We start from the raw sequence: 19543 nt of genomic DNA, 5'->3' as shown, positions 1-19543 counted from the left end.
CTTGGAATAGGTAATTATTTCAGCTTTTTTTAATTAAAGAAATTATGTTTTACATAGGTTTAATCTTTTACCCGTTGAACGTTTATAAAATGATTGTATTTACGGTAATAGTGTTGATGGTCTTCATTAGGTGGCCCAAATATACTAAAATTATTACGAGCATCCATCCATATTTATAAATGTGTAAAGAAGCAAAATTATTATTACATTGTTCAAATTTCTATATAATTTATAAATATAAATCTGTACGTATGTAGCTGTAAATATGTATATTGCGCGCGTGTGTGTGTGTGTGTGTGTGCGCGTGTGTATGTGCGTGTGTGTATATATTTCTATAATAGATAGATACACAGTGTGCAATTAATTTCGAAATTATTCTTGCCCATCTAATGGTTGTCTGGAAGAGATCACTCTTAGCGATAAGACCAAGAAAAAATGTTTCACAATATTTATTCATTTTGTGTACAATAAAGAATACTCTTTCACTGGTGGTAGGACCTCTTGGGAGTCCACACGGGTAGGTACCACCACCCCGCCTATTTCCGCCGTGAAGCAATAATGCGTTTCGGTTCGAAGGGAGGGGTTGCCGTTGTAACTATACTGAGACCTTAGAACTTATATCTCGAGGTGGGTGGCGCATTTACGTTGTAGATGTCTATGGGCTCCAGTAACCACTTAACATCAGGTGGGCTGTGAGCTCGTCCATCCATCTAAGCAATAAAAAAAAAAAAACTCTATCTCGCTCTCTCTCTCTCATCAAACAACTCTTTAAAAAAAAGCAATGATTTAATAAGAATTAAATGAAAAAGCAAAGAAATAATATGTATTTACAACTAGCTAGACGTCTATAAAATTTTCTAACCGAAAAAATATATGTGTATAAACCATTAGAATAGATAAAACCTTAAAAAACAACATTATTATTAAAAACGAAAGAAAAAATCTTGATATTGTATTGGTTTCACGGCAAACTTTTTAGTGACTACTTAACTTGCTTGAAAGTGAAGAAATACTCTCAAAATCCATTAATTTGTAACTCGCACTCGCACATACAATAATCGAGAGGCTCACTTCGGTAAAGCTATTCGATACATGAGACAGCAACATAAACAAACCTTCTCTCTCCCACAAAATGAGATTCATAAGCTTACCACTAGGTGGCACTGATACAAACTCACACAAATTAAACATAACATTAACATCGACTGAGTAATTAAAAAAACTCGCACTAAGCACAGGTACATTACCCATTACCCGACTAATTATAAATATCGTTAGAAAGCTTGGCATTTCAATTAAACGCCTTAAAAAAAAACTTGCATGCTACCAATATAAAAGAAAAAATTATTGCTTCTAAAGATGAATAAACGTCCTGCAAATCGAGTAACTCGCACTCAGAGCTCCGCACGTTTCACCGTGAAGAGCGTACACTCGATGCGAGTCATTCGATTCGATTTTTGAAACTCGCACTAAGCCTACTCTGTACTTAACACAAATTTTGAGGAAATGTTCTAGGGCACTTATTTTACTGGAAGCAAACAGCACGGTACCGTATGTAAAAAAATTTAATGGACCTACAGTTTCAGACATTTGTTAAAGTAGTAGTAATTTAGTAATTCTATTTTTCCAACTGCAAAGGCAAAGGTGTGCTGTCATACTGCCTAATCTTTTGTAATTTTTTTATATAAGAAGTGAAATGAAATTATGTGATGAGATGATATGGGATGAAACACAATCTTAGTAGAATGGTGGTTATTTACTGAGATTTTATCAGTAAATAGCCACTGGAGTGCTTCCAGTGGATTTTTTGGAAGATCCCGAGAAGCTACATTAATCGGCTTTGTTTCATTTTCACACATTTCTGCACTTTCACAGATACTAAACAGTTAATAAACTACCGTTATTAAACATTTAAACCCAAAGAAACATTAAATATACAAAATAAAACAACTCAGACAACTTGGCTCCTTGCGTTCCCGCCAAAAATTTCATTTGATAAACTCTTTTGCCTACATAATGAATTCATTACTAGCCCGTCGTAACGGGCTGCAGTAATGAATTCAAACTGAATTACTGTTAAATAATCGAGCTATTTATAGCTAAAGATTACACTGCTTAAAACAGAATATCATTCTGTTGTAGTATACAATAGCTCGGAACATTGCCAAAAACTTGTTACTCACAAGCATACATCATACCATTTTATATTTGCTCATATCACTTTCACATCCTAGGACAATATCAACATTTAAAAGAATTTATGTAATTTTAGTTTGGGCGATAATGGTATATGCGTGCCACACTTGCAATTTTCATTGCATCTCTCTCATAAGCCAATGCTTATATTAGTTTGTGTGGTTTCTGGTGAAAAATTGGAGATAGTCTATTTGCCAATGTGCGGCATACTCCGGGCCGTAAAATATGCACCCAGTCTAAAACTGTGACGTAAAATCGGACCACAGGATAGCTCTCACCGATTGGTCGATGGAGAATCATCAGATAAACGTCAAAATAATGCCAAAATTTGTAAATAAGAATAATTTCCGAAAACACCTTATTAAATTCTTGTTATGGTTTTATGGTTTAAGAATTGTTAAAAATGGATATTGATCCTTTTATGAATGCGGACGTTTTCAATGTCCACGACATTGCAGAAATTGAAGGCAAGTGTAATTGCTTATGACTATTGCGAAGTGTGAACACGATAAGCAATACGTATATCAATTTAATGTTATTTTACAGATTTTTTAAATAATTGCGATGGGGATTTTATGACAAAATTAGAACAGGAGCTTACTTTTGTGGACAATACAAGTGAAACAGGGCTGTTGGACATTGATACGAAATGCAAGCCTGAAATTTCATCATCTCCACAAGTTTCGCCGAATTATAATCATACCGGGAACCCAGTGATGTCACAGCACACGCATAGAATTAGGCCAACGCCCCCGATCAGTAAACCAATACAAGGTGGATATATTAAAGAAGAGAAATTCAATTTGCCAACATCCCTTGAGAATGCGTCCGTGACGTTTCCTGAAGTTATACCACAACAGAGGACTCAAGTTCAAAATCAACCGATGATTTTTCAACAAGTAGTACAGAGCCCCGTGTTTGTTAATTTGGGTCCGGCTGGAAATATCCAACCTATGCCTGACAAAAGGTCAAATGTCATTCAAGTTGATAATGTTCCACAAGCAAATAAAACTAGCCCCCTAAAACAGCAGAGTCAACCTCTACTGATACAAAACAATCCCAAAGGTGTACCTTTTATATTAAAAAGTTCTGATTCTAATTTCTCACCAGTGTTATTGCAGTCGAATATCATTAACCCAAAGACACAAACGTTGATGTATACCAGTACTCCATTACAGGGTAAGTACAGATATGTGGCAAACTCTTTTTTATTATGATGTTATGATAATGATAGTCAAGTTTACATGGTTCTTTTTCTCAATCTTGCTAATATATCCAGTACTGGTTTACCATTGCACACATTATTAAAAAAATGTAGTCAATAATAAACAGTAATTGTTATCTTTCCAGTTTCAAGCACAAACCAAAATATTATTACAAATGCAAAGGCAGGATCGGAGACAACACCCATACACACATTTTTTACAAACAGTAACGGTACTGCTTTATTGACGGGAATACCTGCAGTTGTACTCGAAGGTGATAAAATTGCTTTAAACCCTGCACCAAATATTGGACCTCCAAAAGTGAAAGAAGTGAAACGCAGTGCTCACAATGCCATTGAAAGACGTTACAGAACTAGTATTAATGATAGAATAGTGGAATTGAAGAATATGCTTGTTGGTGAAGAGGCTAAGGTAACCAGTAATGCTTATTTTTAATAACAATTCATTGGAAAAGTTGAATTTCTTGTTTAATTTCGTCATATCCTGTTTACAGTTGAACAAGTCAGCAATATTACGTAAAACAATTGAGTACATTAAGTATTTGCGAAGTCAGAACACTAGGTTAAAACAAGAAAATATAGCTCTTAAACAGGTTTGTCAAAAGTCTGGAGTTAAAGAGCCAATATTTGAAGGAGGTTATACTCCACCACATAGTGATGTGTCATCACCTTATCATTCTCCACATTCAATTGACAGCGACACACCTTCTTCACCAGAATACAAGGTAATTTTTTAATAGAGTATATTACTACTTAGCATAATATTCCAGTTGGAATATCCTCGAAGTATAATTTTGTGTATAAGATTTTTTTCATCTAAATTGTTTACATATCCGAATTTGTTATTAAAAGAAGATATTTTGTTTATTAAAGAAAATTCATATTTAATTTTATGAATTTGCAGACTGAAGATAAATACTCAAAGATAGTAATGGGTATGGGTGATCATTCACGACTGGCGTTATGTGCCTTCATGGTTGGGCTTATTGCTTTCAACCCATTTAGCACATTCTTTAGCAGTTTTACAACAGAGTATACAACTACAGATTTCAATGCAAGAATTGATCAAAGGAAAATTCTATCAGAAGATGATTCAAGTTTGTTTTTAATTAATATTTTATGTGTATCCTATTATGAAAATCAGTTTTAAAGAAATAAGTTTTATACAAAAAAGTGTAGTTTTTGGTATATTGGTTTAGGAACAAAAAAAATTGCAACTATAAATATATATTAAAAAAATTTTCAGGTTATGAAGGATCATCTTGGGCGATTTGGGTTTTTAATACATTCTTTATATATCTTGTTAACTTTGTAATACTCGGAGGCTGTTTGGTAAAGTTACTAGTTTATGGAGATTCTGTACCAAAAAGTCAGTCCAAGGAAGCTGGTTTATTCTACAAACATAAAAGGCTTGCTGGCAACCATCTTAAAAAGGTAAGTGAATCATAATTTAATTATACCTGAACAATGCATTTTATTGCTGCTTTGCAAATAAATAATAAATAAATAGTTAATTCTCGATCCAATTTATATCTGAAGTTCATATAATGAAAATAAATATATATGTATTGGTTAAGGAATACAGCTACTGATACATTGCTGTGTTTTGAATATAGTACCAGTGTCTTTATCCTTTCGTCCCTTTTAGCATTATGTAGACAGGGTATTTCGAAAATATGCTATTATTATTTATAAAAAGCAAATATTACTAAATCTAGATTAAGAATAAAATAATTTGTAAAACATGTATAAACTTTATTTTCAGGGCGATCTAAATAATACGCGACTAGAACTCCATCGAGCATTGGAAGCATGTGGAAGAAGTGTCCAGGCAGGTGGCCCAGGTCAAGCTAAGTACACGGCCCTCACAGCGGCTGTGCTTCGGCAGTTGCTGCAGAGATTACCGTTCGGTGGCTTCCTTGCACGACGCGCCGGAGATCTGTGGAGGGACAGGTGAAAAGAAAAATTTCAGCAAATCTATATCTATACTAATATTATAAAGAGGAAAGATTTGTTTGTTTATTTGTATTGAATAGGCTCCGAAACTACTGAACCGATTTGAAAAATTCTTTCACTGTTTGAAAGCTACACTATTCCCGAGTGACGTAGGCTATAATCTTTTATGAAAAAATTAAGGATCCTTACTAAAACTCAAACAGTCCAATTACGAATCCTCAAATTCTTCGGGCACATCACTCGTAATGAGGACTCCATTGAGCGGTTGGTGGTGCAAGGGAAAGTCGAGGGCAAAAGATCTCGCGGACGATCTCCAACACGATGGACCGACCTCATAAAATCTGTTACTCACTCCAACATAAATGTTTGCTCTCACTCTGCGAAACATCGTGCCACATGGCGTCGCATCGCGAGAGCATCGGTATCGCAGGATCCGACTGATGCATGACCACGACCACTCTGTCAAGAGTGTACGAATAGGAAGAAGACTAAAACTCCAATAATGTAACCGAAGGTGTAAAAAAATTACATAAAATATTTTTTACATCGCGTGCCCTGCGAAAACTATTGATGATAGAATAAAATAATGTACTACGCCTTTGTAGAACACATTATTATTACTTAAAAAGTGTCGCGACAGCATATCTATAGCTATTAAAGTTATTCCGCAATAAGTGTTCTTTAATTTTTTTAAAATAAAACAACGTCAAATGAAATTTTTGTTAAATACCCGAGCGGAGCCGAAGCGGGCCGCTACATAATATAATTATTATTGTACGCGCGGAACTAGTTAGCCGCGCCTTAGGTATGTGAGCGGTGAGACGGAGAGGCAGGGGCGCTAAAACTGATGCAAATATACATAAATTAGTAGCAGAAGCAACAGGGATATCAGAACGAAGTGTAGGGAGAGTGATTGCTGAAAGTAAAAGTTAGATAGGTACAATATAATTTTCTAAAAGTTCCATTGCAATTTATTTATTCTTTTCAATAATTGAACAATTATTGTTCACGATATCTTGAGATTGATCATCACTGTCTAATCTCTTGTGCGTTGCGAGTAATATGCAACCCGTCCCCTCACCCCTGTCGCCACCTAAGGCGCGGCCAACTTGTTCCGGGCGCACTATAATAACATAATTTTTCAATTACTGATGATTGCAATATATTTTAGTCCAACAAGACGAGCTACGTTGCACTGGGCAACGGAGGTTTCTTCTGTTTCGCATCAACTAGCCCAGCTGGAGATCCTGTCGGATCACAGAGGGCGCAGCGAACGATTGTTGCTAGCGCTCCAAGCGATTAATTTGGCTGAGGTCGCCGGGAACCGACAATTACTGGCCGACACGTACGTCACGGCGGCTTTAGTCTTTAAAGATTATATGCCTAAGATCGGAAACTGGTTGTGCGGGTAAGTATCACGAAAAAATTTATTAAAGCTTTTAAAATGTTGTATTTTTTCATCAACATCAGCATCAATGAAAATGGCGTTTAAATTGTTTCACGCATTCTAGGTATCGGTGTTTACAAATAGATCAACATTTTCTGTCAATCTATTTTGCGGCCTACACTAAATCTAGGGCAATACCTTTCCATTGTTTTAAGACTGTTTTCTTCTTTATATATCAACTACTCAAATTATTTCAAAAACTAAGTTATTTACAAGCTTTTAAAATGTATTATATTTTATCATTAACGAAAATGGCATTTAAATTGTTTCACGCATTGTAGGGATCGGTGTTTACAAATAGATCAGAATTAACATCAGTCTATTTTGCGGCATACACTACATCTAGGGCAATACGATCCCATAAGATGTTCAGAACCTACATATACATAGGTTTAAGAAAACTATGAAAGAACATCTGTGCAATAAAGCTTACTATAAAGTCAATGATATTATCTAGAAGATTGCACAAAGTGGGAATGAGTTGCTCGCTCCGGGCATTTAAATATTGCAATAATTGTTACGTTATAACACTCATTGTAAAAATGAATATTAAAAAAAAAATCTAATATAAAAAAAAAAACTTTAAAAAAAAGACATGCCCGCTGAATTTCTTGCCAGTTCTTCTCAGGACGGAAGCTAGTTTTTGTGAATTGGCGGTAGTTCTTTTTGACATTCAGCAAGTATGTATGTTCGATCCGAACCCAGCGCCCTCGTGGCAGGAGGCATAAGGATTACTGATAATGCAAACCGTTAGCGAAGATCGTCACATATGAGGGTACCGTCCCGTTCGAGAAGCAAGCCAAAGTGACAGATGTCAGATCGCGACCCGTGTAGCCGTGGTAAAAATTCAAATACCCACGGATTGGTTTCGAACAATGTACTTTCATTTATGTTGAATAAAAATTTTTTGATTGATTGACCTTTCTACCGTTTTAAGGATGTTTTCTTCTTTAAATGTCAGATGTTGATGAGTTTGTCGCTTCAGGTATTACTTGCGCGCGTGTCGTAGTGCGAGCGCGGAGTCGTGCGGCGGGTGGAGCGCGTGCAGCGTGCGGGTGCGCTGGGCGGCCAGCGCGCGGGGACAGCACTTCCTGCGCACCCAGAGGTGGTCGTACGACTCGGACCATCCCCCCGCCAAACTCTTCTCCAGGCTGCCCGACCCGGCAGACCCACTCGCTTACGCAATGAGGGTAATTGAAAAAAAAACGGTGCAACTTGGTGCAAGTGAATGAAGTGAAACTTCTTTTTCGATGTGCAGTATTGTGGTTTTCTTAATTTTTCATCTTTAAATCAGATTGCTATTGTAATTGGGAATGCTGTGCATAAGAGATGCGACGTCTTCATGATTTATATTAAATATACAGGGTATTACAAAACTACCCGTAAAGCCGAAAGGAGGTTAAATGAGGCCTTATAACGAGTCCATTTATATTTAAGAACTGTAGTAACGCTGTATGTAACATAATCCAAAAAAATTAAAAAATATTATTATTTTCACTGATTTGCCAACCCTATTTCAGTAAAATTAAAGAGTAAAGTACGCGGAATGTGCCTACATTTGAAAAAATCTTGAAACAGTTGTAGGATATCGATTAGAAGATTTGAAATTGATAACATACATTTTTTTTCCCAACTTCACATTTTTTTAAGCCAGTACTTGAGTATAACGACATCCTTGTACTGAGATACCAAACATTTATGAATGAAAAATAGAAAAACTATTAAAGTACACAATTATTGGGTAAAATAGGTACGTCGTAATAGGTACGTACGCCTTTCTGTTAAATAATTCGGTTCCCTGACATGACAGCTTACTAGGGTTGACAAAATTTTTGACTTTGATAATTAATTATATTTTTTACGGGGTATTTTGTAATACGTTGTATATTATGTTAAATTATAAATAGAAAAAAACATTTTTTTTGATACTTCATTATAATATTGGATGCTACGCGTTACTAATGCTCGCGCTGTCCTGTAGCAGGTATACTACGCGCATTCGTTCGAGTGCCACGCATTCACTCTCGCTCTGTCTCTTTCTATTCCATGGTAGCCTTTAACGCAACCTTGTTGGAAGTCGCGGTAGAAGTTTCACTTCAAAAAAAAACTTACGACTTAAGGGAATTTCGATTTTACTAATTCTCTTTCCTTTCCAGGCGTATCACTTGGAAATTTTACAGAGGAGTCTCCAGATGTTGTTATGCGCGGACGAACGGACAAACACTCGAGACGTTCTCGATCTCGTTAAATTGATAACCGACGATGTCTCAACCGATGCGCCCCAACACACCGGTGAGTACTCATGACTTTGTGTTAGATATGTTGTCTATAAAGGAACGTCATACGATTATACTCTTTCACCGGATCATTTCAGTGGGTCGTGTTCCCGATCCGGTGGTAGATTCTGCGAAGCACTGCTCTTGCTAGGGCCAGTGTTAGCAACGCCTCCTGGCTTGAGCCCCGAGAGCTCACCTACAAGTTAGGGTTACGCTGCATACCCTCTCAAGGCTATCATATTAGGTAGGAAAAAAAAGAAAAGAAAAAAACCAAAAGACAGGAGGATGAAGTTGGAATTGTTATTTTAATAAGGAACCCTAAAAGCTAACCTTCATCAAGTTCTTCGATATTACTTAGAATTAGCGCTCATTAATAGGGCGTTTCTATAAATCTTCTTGAAGACGCACCGTACGGCTATGACAAGTATTTCTTCAAACGAAGCTTGATAGTTTTAATTGTGCCCTTGGCATTCGTGATATATAAGCAACTGCGATCACTCACCATCAGTAGGACGTTTTTTTTTTGCTTCGATGGGTGAGCTCACATCAGCTGGTTGACGGAATCGGACGGAGTCACGATCCTTAGGAGTGAGGGACCGATCGAAGAGAGAGAGGGTGAGCTCACGATCCACTTGGCCTTGAGTAGTTGTCTGAGCCCATAGACATCAACAACGTAAATACCGTCACCCATCTTGAGACATAGGTTTTAAGATCCCAGATTTTACAGTACAATGACTACCCTACCCTTCAAATCGAAACGCATTACTGCTTCACTCTAGAAATGGACACAGTGCTGGTACCTACCCGTGCGAGCTGTCAGTAAAACTGCCTACAAAGATAATAAAAATATTTTTTTTACTCCTACCTATTCTAATAACCTCGAGGAGTTATACTAGATCCACCGGGCGAGTAGGTGAGATGACTGGGGTTTAATCTGACGAAGATAAATACAAATAGGTGTCCAGAATTTATCTGTACAATTGAATGCTTTTTTTTATTGCTTAGATGGGTGGACGTGCTCACAGCCCACCTGGTGTTAAGTGGCTACTGAAGCCCATAGACATCTACAACGTAAATGCGCCACTCACTTTGAGATATAAGTTCTAGGGTCTCAGTATAGTTACGACGGTTGCCCCACCCTTCAAACCGAAACGCATTACTGCTTCACGGCAGAAATACGCGTCACATTAATGTCACATTAAAGTACAAAAATACAATAGGAGTTCAATATTTCAGGCTGTTGGGATCCGGTGATGGAATGGTGGGCGAACATAGTCGGCGTCGCAGCCACTTGGCTATTGGCTGAGACAGGACGGGCGGTCGACATCGCCGATAGGCTAGATCTGTTGCCGGAGTCGCTCATCAACTGCGAAGACCCATTGCCGGGGTGTGGCTTCATTTATTTTTAACACACTTCAAATCAAAAGCACTGCGAAGCTTGAAAGGCAATCATGACTAAGCGACAATAACTGCTTTATGCATATTTTTTAAGGTATCTTATGACCTGGTAACTGAGACCTTTAAGTCAAGTCTTATTTTCTATATCTATACTAATATTATAAAGAGGAAAGATTTGTTTGTTTGTTTGTTTCGAATAGGCTCCGAAACTACTGGACCGATTTGAAAAATTATTTTTACATTAGAAGCCGACATTGTCCCTGATGAACATAGGCTACTTTTTTTAAAAAATTTTTAAATTTTTTTTAATTTTATTTTTTTGGTTTCATGTGTGTTTTAATGTTTCCGAAGCGAAGCGAGGGCGGGTCGCTAGTAATTTATATTCTTATTTTTATGAAAAATAAAAATATGGAGTGAAAAGAAATGAAATGGAATGAGGATTATTAATTTGAGACATTAATCAACTGGGATGAAATTAAATTAAATGAGATGAGATGAGAAATATAATCTCAGTAAAATGGTGGTCATTTACTGAGATTTTTTCAGTGGACTTTTTGGAGGATTCCGAGAAGTTACGTCCAGCGGCTTTGTTTCATTTTCCCACATTTGTATACTTTCACAGATACTAAACAGTTAATAAACCACCGTTATAACACATTTAAACTTGAAGAAACACTAAATAGACAAAATAAAACAAACCACACAACTTCACTCCTCGCATTCCCGCTAAAAAATCAATTTTAACATAAATGATAGGCAATAACCATATTCGATGCGCAAAAAATAAAAATATTTCTAGGTCTATTAAAAGTCATTTCAATCCTACAGCTAGATTCGTTAAAATAGATTTTTTTTCAGGTATTTCTTACTAACTTCTCTACTCTACTCTAACTCTACTTTAAATTAGTCTACTGTAAAGTTCACGCATTGTCGCTTAGTCATGTTTGCCTTTCAAGCGTCGACTGGATTTGTTTGTTTTCATTTCATTATGACAAAAAAAAAAGTTTTTATTACACGAGCCTATCGCTTCATCGCGGAACTCGTTCGCTGAACATGTTTTAAGTACGTATTTAATTAGAAAAACTAGTACCTGTTTGTGGGATTCGAACATCGGTCTAGGCGCACCGTTCGATATGAACACACCGGTCTTCCTATCCTGTAGGCCACGGCCACTTCAAACAGATGTATTTTAGAATATGCATCATTCGCGAAGCAGCAGCTCTTGAGTTGTTAGGTCTCCTTCGGACCTTCGGAGGCGCTCGGGCAGCTGTTAGCAAATCCCACCCGTCCTGGCTGAACCTTTGCTCGCCACCTGTCCTCGTGAAACTGGAAAGGCCTCCGGGCCACCAGTAATCCTATATGCACTTACCACGCTGCTTTTCTCAGAGCGCCGCATTAAAATTTCTTTTACGGGTCGATATGACCTCGTACAGCGAACGTGTATAACAAATAAGAACTAATTCGTAAACTGTGCGTGTACGATCACAATTCGAACCTAATCGCATAGAATGTTTATAAAACAATATAAATCTTAGTTTATAGTTTTGAAATTAATAACTATTGTCTTCGTATTGTAAACACGTGAGTTATGGGCATTGTGTTTTTCGCAGCGCTTTGCACATGGCGTACAAAAGCAGACGCGGACTGTACAGTCTCGCGCAGTGTCGGGATGAGCGATCCGTCGAGAGGACATCGGAAACAATCCTCAAGGTATGCCGTTAAAACATTCAATTATCAATTTACCCCATTTTTATTAATGCTTAATGCATGTTGTGTTCGATCGTAAATATTGTGATATTAGTCGTATTAATAATTTTGTAATCATCGTTCGTCAGTTTAGAAAAGGATTTTCTTCATTATATGCAAGTGTATGTGTGTAATTACGTACCATGACATGGGGTAAATTGGGATCCTGGGGTAAATTGGGACAAACCTGCGGAAGATTCTCAAAGTACCTGTAGCACGGAATCTACCTAATTTTGTTTATGTTAATATTTATTAATGTATAGAAGAAAAACCAAGTTAACTATGGAAGTACTATGGATATGAGTTAAGTTGGTCCCAAAAATTCGTCAAATTAAATTGAAAATAGTGGTTGAAAAGTGCGTTTTAAAACAGCTTACAGAACTTTTAAAAAAAGTAATACTATCGTTGTTTTTTCAATAAGTTCACAGTTTATATAAGTTTTTAATACACCTGGAAATACCGCAACAAACGGTAAGTTGCAATATTTTTATTTTAAATACAATATTTCGACAAAATAAAAAATGTATAATTTTTCCTTTCTTTTTGGGAAAAATTGGGACGTATGTAGGGTAATTTGGAACGAGACTGGAAAACACAAAATTGGAACGCCAAAAGACAAAATAGGGATGGATTGTTAGGGTTGTCACTGATATCTTATAATATATTTTGTAGCCTATACTATCACTCAATTGCGTCATGTAAAGAAGGTTAATGTGTTTATCAGTTAGTTTATGTAAGTACTATAGGTAAAAGAAAAGTATATATATAATTACATTTTTTCGCGACATTTACCTTGTAATATCTGCCCGGTCGTATGTCCTTTATAGCAATAAAATAAAATTAAAAATTAAAAAGAACTCAAACGAATCAAAACTTTTGTTATTTCAGAATCTATTCACGCGTCGAATCATGATTTTTTTAACATTCACAACGCACATACAAATAAAAACAGGCCTCAGATTTTAAATGTAACATTAATTAAAAATCCGAGATATCTAGGTTCCAATTATGAGTGAGTGAATTAATTGAGTTTAGTTATTTAGCTTAGAAAGAATTTCTTTTATTTTTGTTATTATAGGCAGTAATCAGATAAATCTGCTTTTTTATCTTATTCACCTGATATCTTACTCTTGCTCAAAGATTATTTTGAAAATGTTGATTAAATAAAATTGTATTATTGCATTTCCAGTCCTTTTGTTTTCTATTTTTTATTCTATTTTATGGTTTTGTTTCAGAGTTGTGATTTTTAAGAAATTAAATAATAATTTTCTAAAATATAACATGCACATACTTTTTTTGATCATTGTATTGTTGATTATCATTCACGTCACATCGCTTCGGAATAGAAACCAGCTTAATTTACACTATGTTGTGTATTGTGCTTAAATTATGGATTGTATTCATCATTTCGGTCCATATAAATAATTGTATGGCACCTACCTACCTACCTATATATCGCAGTACCGCGAACTGACAACCCTTACAAATATCCCAATTTAACCCTTACCCGTGTCAATTTACCCCGAATGCGGGGTAAATTGGGATGGCCATTATTTTTCCGATTATTTCTTTAAATTGAATAATTAAAATAATGTAACGGTTTTTATCACCTAGGTACGTTCAAGACTCAACTTATTTCTTTGGTTGAGCAGTGACTATTTAATTGGAACTATGTTAAAATTCAATCTGAAGTTCGATTTTGTCCCTATTTACCCCATTTTACGGTACTTTGTACATTGACGGTTTTAATGCCCAAGGAATTCTCTTCCAGTCAACCAAGTGCTTATATTGTAAAGAAGAGCTTAGTATTGGCTGATAAGTTAAAGGAATATTAAAAGTAAGTTTATTAAACGTGCGTGTAAATACATAAAAAATAAATTGAAATAAATACTCGGTAATAAAATAAAAGTGACAACTGTTGACGGACCTAATTACGAAATAAGAAAAATACGCTAATATTAATCGATCCGCATTTATGTATCTATGTGACAAAATCTTTTAACGTACATACTTTCTACGGACTTTCAAGACTCCGGATTGCGTTGAAAATTTGCCACGTATAAAGGAATTATGATAATATAAATTTGTATCATTTCAGCCACTTTTTCTTGACGGCTTATCATGATGATAACGTTAAAATTTTAAATTTGGTTCAGCTTGCTATTGAAATGTGTTTTTTTAATAATTTTCTTATTGATTTATTTCAATGCTATGCTACTTTAGTATTTTTTTTAATGCTTACATGTGTGGACGAGCTCACAGCCCACCTGGTGTTAAGTGGTTATTGGAGCCCATAGACATCTACAACGTAAATGCGCCACACACCTTGAGATATAGTTCTAAGGTCTCAGTATAGTCACAACGGCTGCCCCACCCTTCAAACCGAAACGCATTACTGCTTCACGGCAGAAATAGGCAGAGTGGTGGTACCTACCCGCGCGGACTCACCAGAGGTCCTACTACCAGTAATACAAGAGTAACTGGAGCTCTTGATATTTTCATGGCAGAATACGTACTTAATTGGTGGAAAAGCTGTAAATTAAGGTTTGCATGTTAGTTTTTTTTTCTACGTATACTTCGATTCTAGATCCCATCTATACTTAATATTATAAAGCTGGAGAGTTTGTTTGTTTGAACGCGCTAATCTCAGGAACAGGTCCGATTTGAAAAATTCTTTCAGTCTTAGATAGCCCATTTATTGAGGAAGGCTATACAACATCACGGTAAAACCAATACAAGTGGAGCACCAATAAATAATGTTTCAAAATATTTTCACTTTATTTATTAATATAATATATATATTATTATAATTTTTTTTTTCCTACCTTTGCTGAGAGCCTTGAGAGGCTATTTCAGCTTCACCCTAACGTGTGTAGGTGAGCTCACGTGGGTTCAAACCGGTGTGTTGCTAACACTGACCCTAGCAAGAGCAGAGCTTCGCAGAATCTATCACCGGATCGGAAACGCAACCCACTGAGAAGGTCCGGCAAGAAACTCATTGGGCTGTGTCTATGGGTTAAGTTTAGCGTTATGCCAAAGTAACTATTCGACGCGGACGGAGTCGCGTACATAAAGCGTTTATTTACAGGTCTGCGATCTTGCTGGTGCCCGACTGGCGGACTCGTTGGCTTATTACTGCTGCAGGAAACCGACTCAACTGATGATGGTGAGCTGTGGACTCAGTGACATTATCAATAACAAATAACGCACAACGCACGCTGTCATACACACGAAGTTAACGTTTCAATTTTGCATGTTTTATTATTTTGTATATATTTTTTTATTGCCCTAGTAGGCAGACGAGCGTACGGCCCACCTGATGGTGAGTGGTTATTGTCGCCCATGGACTTCAGCAATGCCAGGGTAACTGTAAAGTAGTAATCGAAATTTTTGGAATAATATCGAGGCTAGTTGGTTTAAGCGACGCTTTTGAAACATTAAAGGAGTTAAAGCTTAAAGTTTAAAATTTGGAAATAATATCATAAAAATAAGTTCTTCAGCTATTTAAATTTTGTAAAAATAAAAGTTCGATTAAAAACATCGAATTGTTGATGCTAATACCAAATAAACCGAACCTTTAATTTATTACAAAGATAAATTTCGCGTATTAAGCCAAATGTCGTATTTAAATCAAATAGCCTTTCACCACTCCATATAATGAAAATATGAACGCGAAATTAAATTGAAAGAATAGTCTTAACGGTGTAAATACTATTAGCAAAATCTTACTCTTATTTCGATCGCGTAATGTGCTTAATTTAAGTTTGTATTACAGCATGCTTCTTTTAACAATGACGACGTGTTTTTTTTTTAATTATTTTTTATTTGCAGTGCTTCATAGAAGAGAAACTAAAGCGAGAGTGCATTGTAGTTGCATTGCACCGGTTCCATTAACGTGCAATATGACTACAAGGCAAATCCCGAATTAGTTGCATTCGACGCATGAAGCTCGCAGTTTATGTTCATTTATTTTGCATGTGAACGTGTGTGTTGTGTGCACGCGTACGTGAGAGTGCGTGCACGCAAATCGGTTGTCTGTAAAGTCGGTTTACTGACGATAGTTGAACGTGACAACGTCATAAGAAAATACTGATGGAATGGTATCATTTGTCAAAAGAAAGTTTTTATTTTATTTGTTTGATAGTTATTTTGTATGGACAATTGACACCACATTCTCTTTTCACTGAACTTCGTACTTGACGAAAACATGTAAATGTATATTGTATAGCAGCTGTCCACGCGGATGCATCGCTCACTCAAGTAGGAGAGAGACAGATGTCGAACGCTGCCGAACGCGGAGGCCGATTGTGCCTCTTTGTCGCTCGTTGCGCGCTCTCGCTTGCACTTCAAGCCTGAATGGAACGCCTCAATGAGTCGTTTTTTCGTGCGTGCAGCCGGCCCCATCGGATTATAAGACGTTGTCACGTTAAAAAATTATAATTTTAATTATCTTGAATTTTGTGTTTTACAATCTAGTCTAGGTGCTTGTTATTTTTACAATGAACTGTTGATTCTTGGCCACGCTTCGCTTCGATTATCGCTATCAGCACATTGTGGTGTATGATACACGCCCATCGAAATCTTACAATTGCTGTATCGAGTTTCTAATTCAATCGGTGTAAGTGCGAATGCTTAAAAAGCAATCAAACAAACCTACGTAATAATTATTTTCTTGGTATAATGAATTAAATGAATAAAACAATATCAGACGCTTATTTGGGTCCAAACTAGAATGCTTTTTACAATTATTGATATCGTGTTTTAGGATGGTCGTAATTCATCTGTCTTCACTTGTTGTTGTAATAAAACCTGTTTTGGATTTCATAATTAAATGGTAAATGAATTGTTCCGCAGCTAATGCAGGTGTTGTGCTGCGATTGGATGTTAGAGGTACGCGCGGGCGTGTGGGAGGCCACCTCTGGCGTCAGGTCGAGTCCCGCCCCGCATCAACAGCTGCGAGCCTTCCAACGGGACCTTCACTCTCTGAGGAGGCTATCACAGAGCTTACCGGTTTGATTACAATTTTCAGGGTCTAAATTGACAAAATTAAACTGACAAAAAAAAACTATTTATTTAAGAAGTTCCAAAAAATGCCTTCATCCTCAAAACGATATCCTACTTCAGAAGCTATTTAGTTATATTTTAAAGTTAGTGTAAAATGTACATGTCGTAAAACTGAAACTTTCAAAAATATTCTATCTCGTTTTCTCGCAGGCTTAAATTTTATAAATAGTAATAAAATGTTGTGTCTCTTTTTTAGTATGGCAATCGTCGAGTTTCCAATAACAGCAGCTTAAGTTTCTCATTCCTGTGGAGTTGCTTATAAATGGTATACTGGTGGTCTACCAGGTCTCTAGGACGTATTATGAGCTCGTACGCATATACCTACCACCCGTGGGTTTGAATGATGGTACTGCAGTTATGCTGTACAATGGAGACTTCGACCGCATGTCGCAGACGGTATTCACATTAACTACAATACCAAGTATACTTAGTATAGTACAATACCAAGTATAGTGTAGTACCTAGTATATTATAATACCAGGTACAGTATAATACCAAGTATAGTATAACACCAAGCGGTAACCTCGTCAACGTATCTACGGCAATTAAAAAACAACAATTTCGAAATGCAACTAGTTCGAGCCAAAAAGAAGAAGAAAAAAAACCCTAGTTCGGGATAGTGAGGCGTTCTATTCACGAAATGCCTAGAATAGTTTCAGTACGTTAACAGATTAAACGCATCTCGCACAACAACAAATATATTTACGAACTGTATGTCGTTTTAGTGGGTTACATCTCGCGTATTCTTACAATCGGCGGTGTGTCGCATGATGGCGGGTGCCGCGCCGCGCAGAACACAACAACTGCTCGACGGGAGTCTCCGGCCTAGATTCAACCGAGCGTCTATAATATGCGGAAAGGGTTAGTATAACTACTCTGTGCAGCTGTCAGCCGGAAAAACCAATAAGTCTCAGTAAATGACCACCGTTTTACTGAGATTATATTTCATCCCATATCATCTCATCTCATCTCAGTTCATTTGATTTCAATTCGTTTCATGCCATATTTCATATTAATTAACTTCATTTCATTTTATAACATAATTTTTCATATAAAAATTTTTCATTAAATTTAAAATAAGACTTGACCTAAAAGTCTTAAGTTACCAGGTCATAAAATCCCTTTAAAAAACCCAATATCTCTACTTTGAGCAGCTATTGGTCGAGCCAACGTATTATAGTAGTTTTGGTTGATCCTATAATCCTATAAACTGTAACATTTGATTGAAATTGGGCCGAAAACCTTAACACCACGGAAATATCATTGTGACAGCTGATGTATCTATTTGTAACACTGTTTGATGAAACTACCTTATTCTCTTGGCAATCCGTATTTAAGTTATCTAACTAACTGCAAATATCCGTATCAAATAGAATAGGGCTGCAAATAACGCAGTACCATTTTAATGTTCTTTTTGATTATTTTGTTGTTTTCTTTCAAAAACTTGTATTTCCTCGTGTCTCCTATTTTTTTTTAAGGCACAGCGCTTAAGTATATTGAAGGTACGAATAAAGAAAAGTTTTATAAAGGGCTTATACATAATCCAGTTGATGATTGCCAATGTTATTATTTTTTTTATCAATAATCGTGCCTGGATTATTATGACTGGTCGTGGTAGAATCTCTTGTGAGTCCGCACGGGTAGGTACCACCACCCTGCCTTTTTCTGCCGTGAAACAGTAAGGCGTTTGCTTCGTTTTGAAGGGCGGGGCAGCCGTTGTAACTGTACTGAGAATTTAGAACTCATATCTCAAGGTGGGTGGCGCATTTACGTTGTAAATGTCTATGGGCTCCAGTACCCGCTTAACACCAGGTGGACTGTGAGCTCGTTCACACAACAAAGATACAAAAACAAAAAAAATTTTTGAGGTCAAGTAACTCAGTCAAGTAACTCGGTCAAGTAACTCGGTCAATTAACTTGTAGAGCGCGCTCTGGAAGGCGGCGGCGGCGACGGAGAGCGAGCCGTAGCCCTATATATGGCTTGCAAGCATCTCCCCGCTGCGGTGTTGGCGGCGCCGGGCGAGCGGGCCGGCATGCTGGCCCAAGCTGCCGCCACGCTGCAAAAGATCGGACACCGCAGTCGACTGCCGCACTGTTATAATCTAATGAAATCATTCGGAACCCTACCATCAGCGCCGTGACGAAATGTCTAACATATAAACCATGTAGTCGGAACATGAAAACTATATAACAGTATAAAATACTGAATAAAGCTATTTATATATGAAATATTAA

The 19543-nt window shown here is 36.7% G+C and overlaps 1 protein-coding gene across 1 annotated transcript; it reads left to right on the top strand.

Annotated features, from left to right (window-relative positions):
- Window positions 1-2466: 2466 nt before the first annotated feature.
- On the top strand, window positions 2467-19543 carry SREBP (Sterol regulatory element binding protein). Its single transcript, XM_028185988.2, has 16 exons — window positions 2467-2663; window positions 2743-3375; window positions 3547-3833; window positions 3916-4146; window positions 4326-4518; window positions 4668-4855; window positions 5187-5374; window positions 6549-6785; window positions 7810-8014; window positions 8981-9116; window positions 10337-10487; window positions 12109-12208; window positions 15333-15410; window positions 17099-17254; window positions 18034-18169; window positions 19232-19543. The coding sequence occupies exons 1-16, from the start codon at window positions 2600-2602 to the stop codon at window positions 19447-19449; spliced, it is 3201 nt and encodes a 1066-aa protein (XP_028041789.2). The 5' UTR covers window positions 2467-2599; the 3' UTR covers window positions 19450-19543.

Source organism: Bombyx mandarina, chromosome 13, assembly GCF_030267445.1.
Source record: "Bombyx mandarina strain Sakado chromosome 13, ASM3026744v2".
Classification (NCBI taxonomy): domain Eukaryota; kingdom Metazoa; phylum Arthropoda; class Insecta; order Lepidoptera; family Bombycidae; genus Bombyx; species Bombyx mandarina.
Note: the sequence above shows the minus strand (reverse complement) of the source record. Positions and strands in the feature narration are given on the sequence as shown.

Bases quoted from the DNA above. Each gene is read 5' to 3' on its own strand.
- SREBP (XM_028185988.2), top strand. From the start codon at position 2,600: ATGGATATTGATCCTTTTATGAATGCGGACGTTTTCAATGTCCACGAC. The intron at 4,856-5,186 runs GTAAGTGAATCA...CTTTATTTTCAG, and splicing joins CTGGCAACCATCTTAAAAAG to GGCGATCTAAATAATACGCG. The intron at 18,170-19,231 runs GTTAGTATAACT...ATTAACTTGTAG, and splicing joins GTCTATAATATGCGGAAAGG to AGCGCGCTCTGGAAGGCGGC.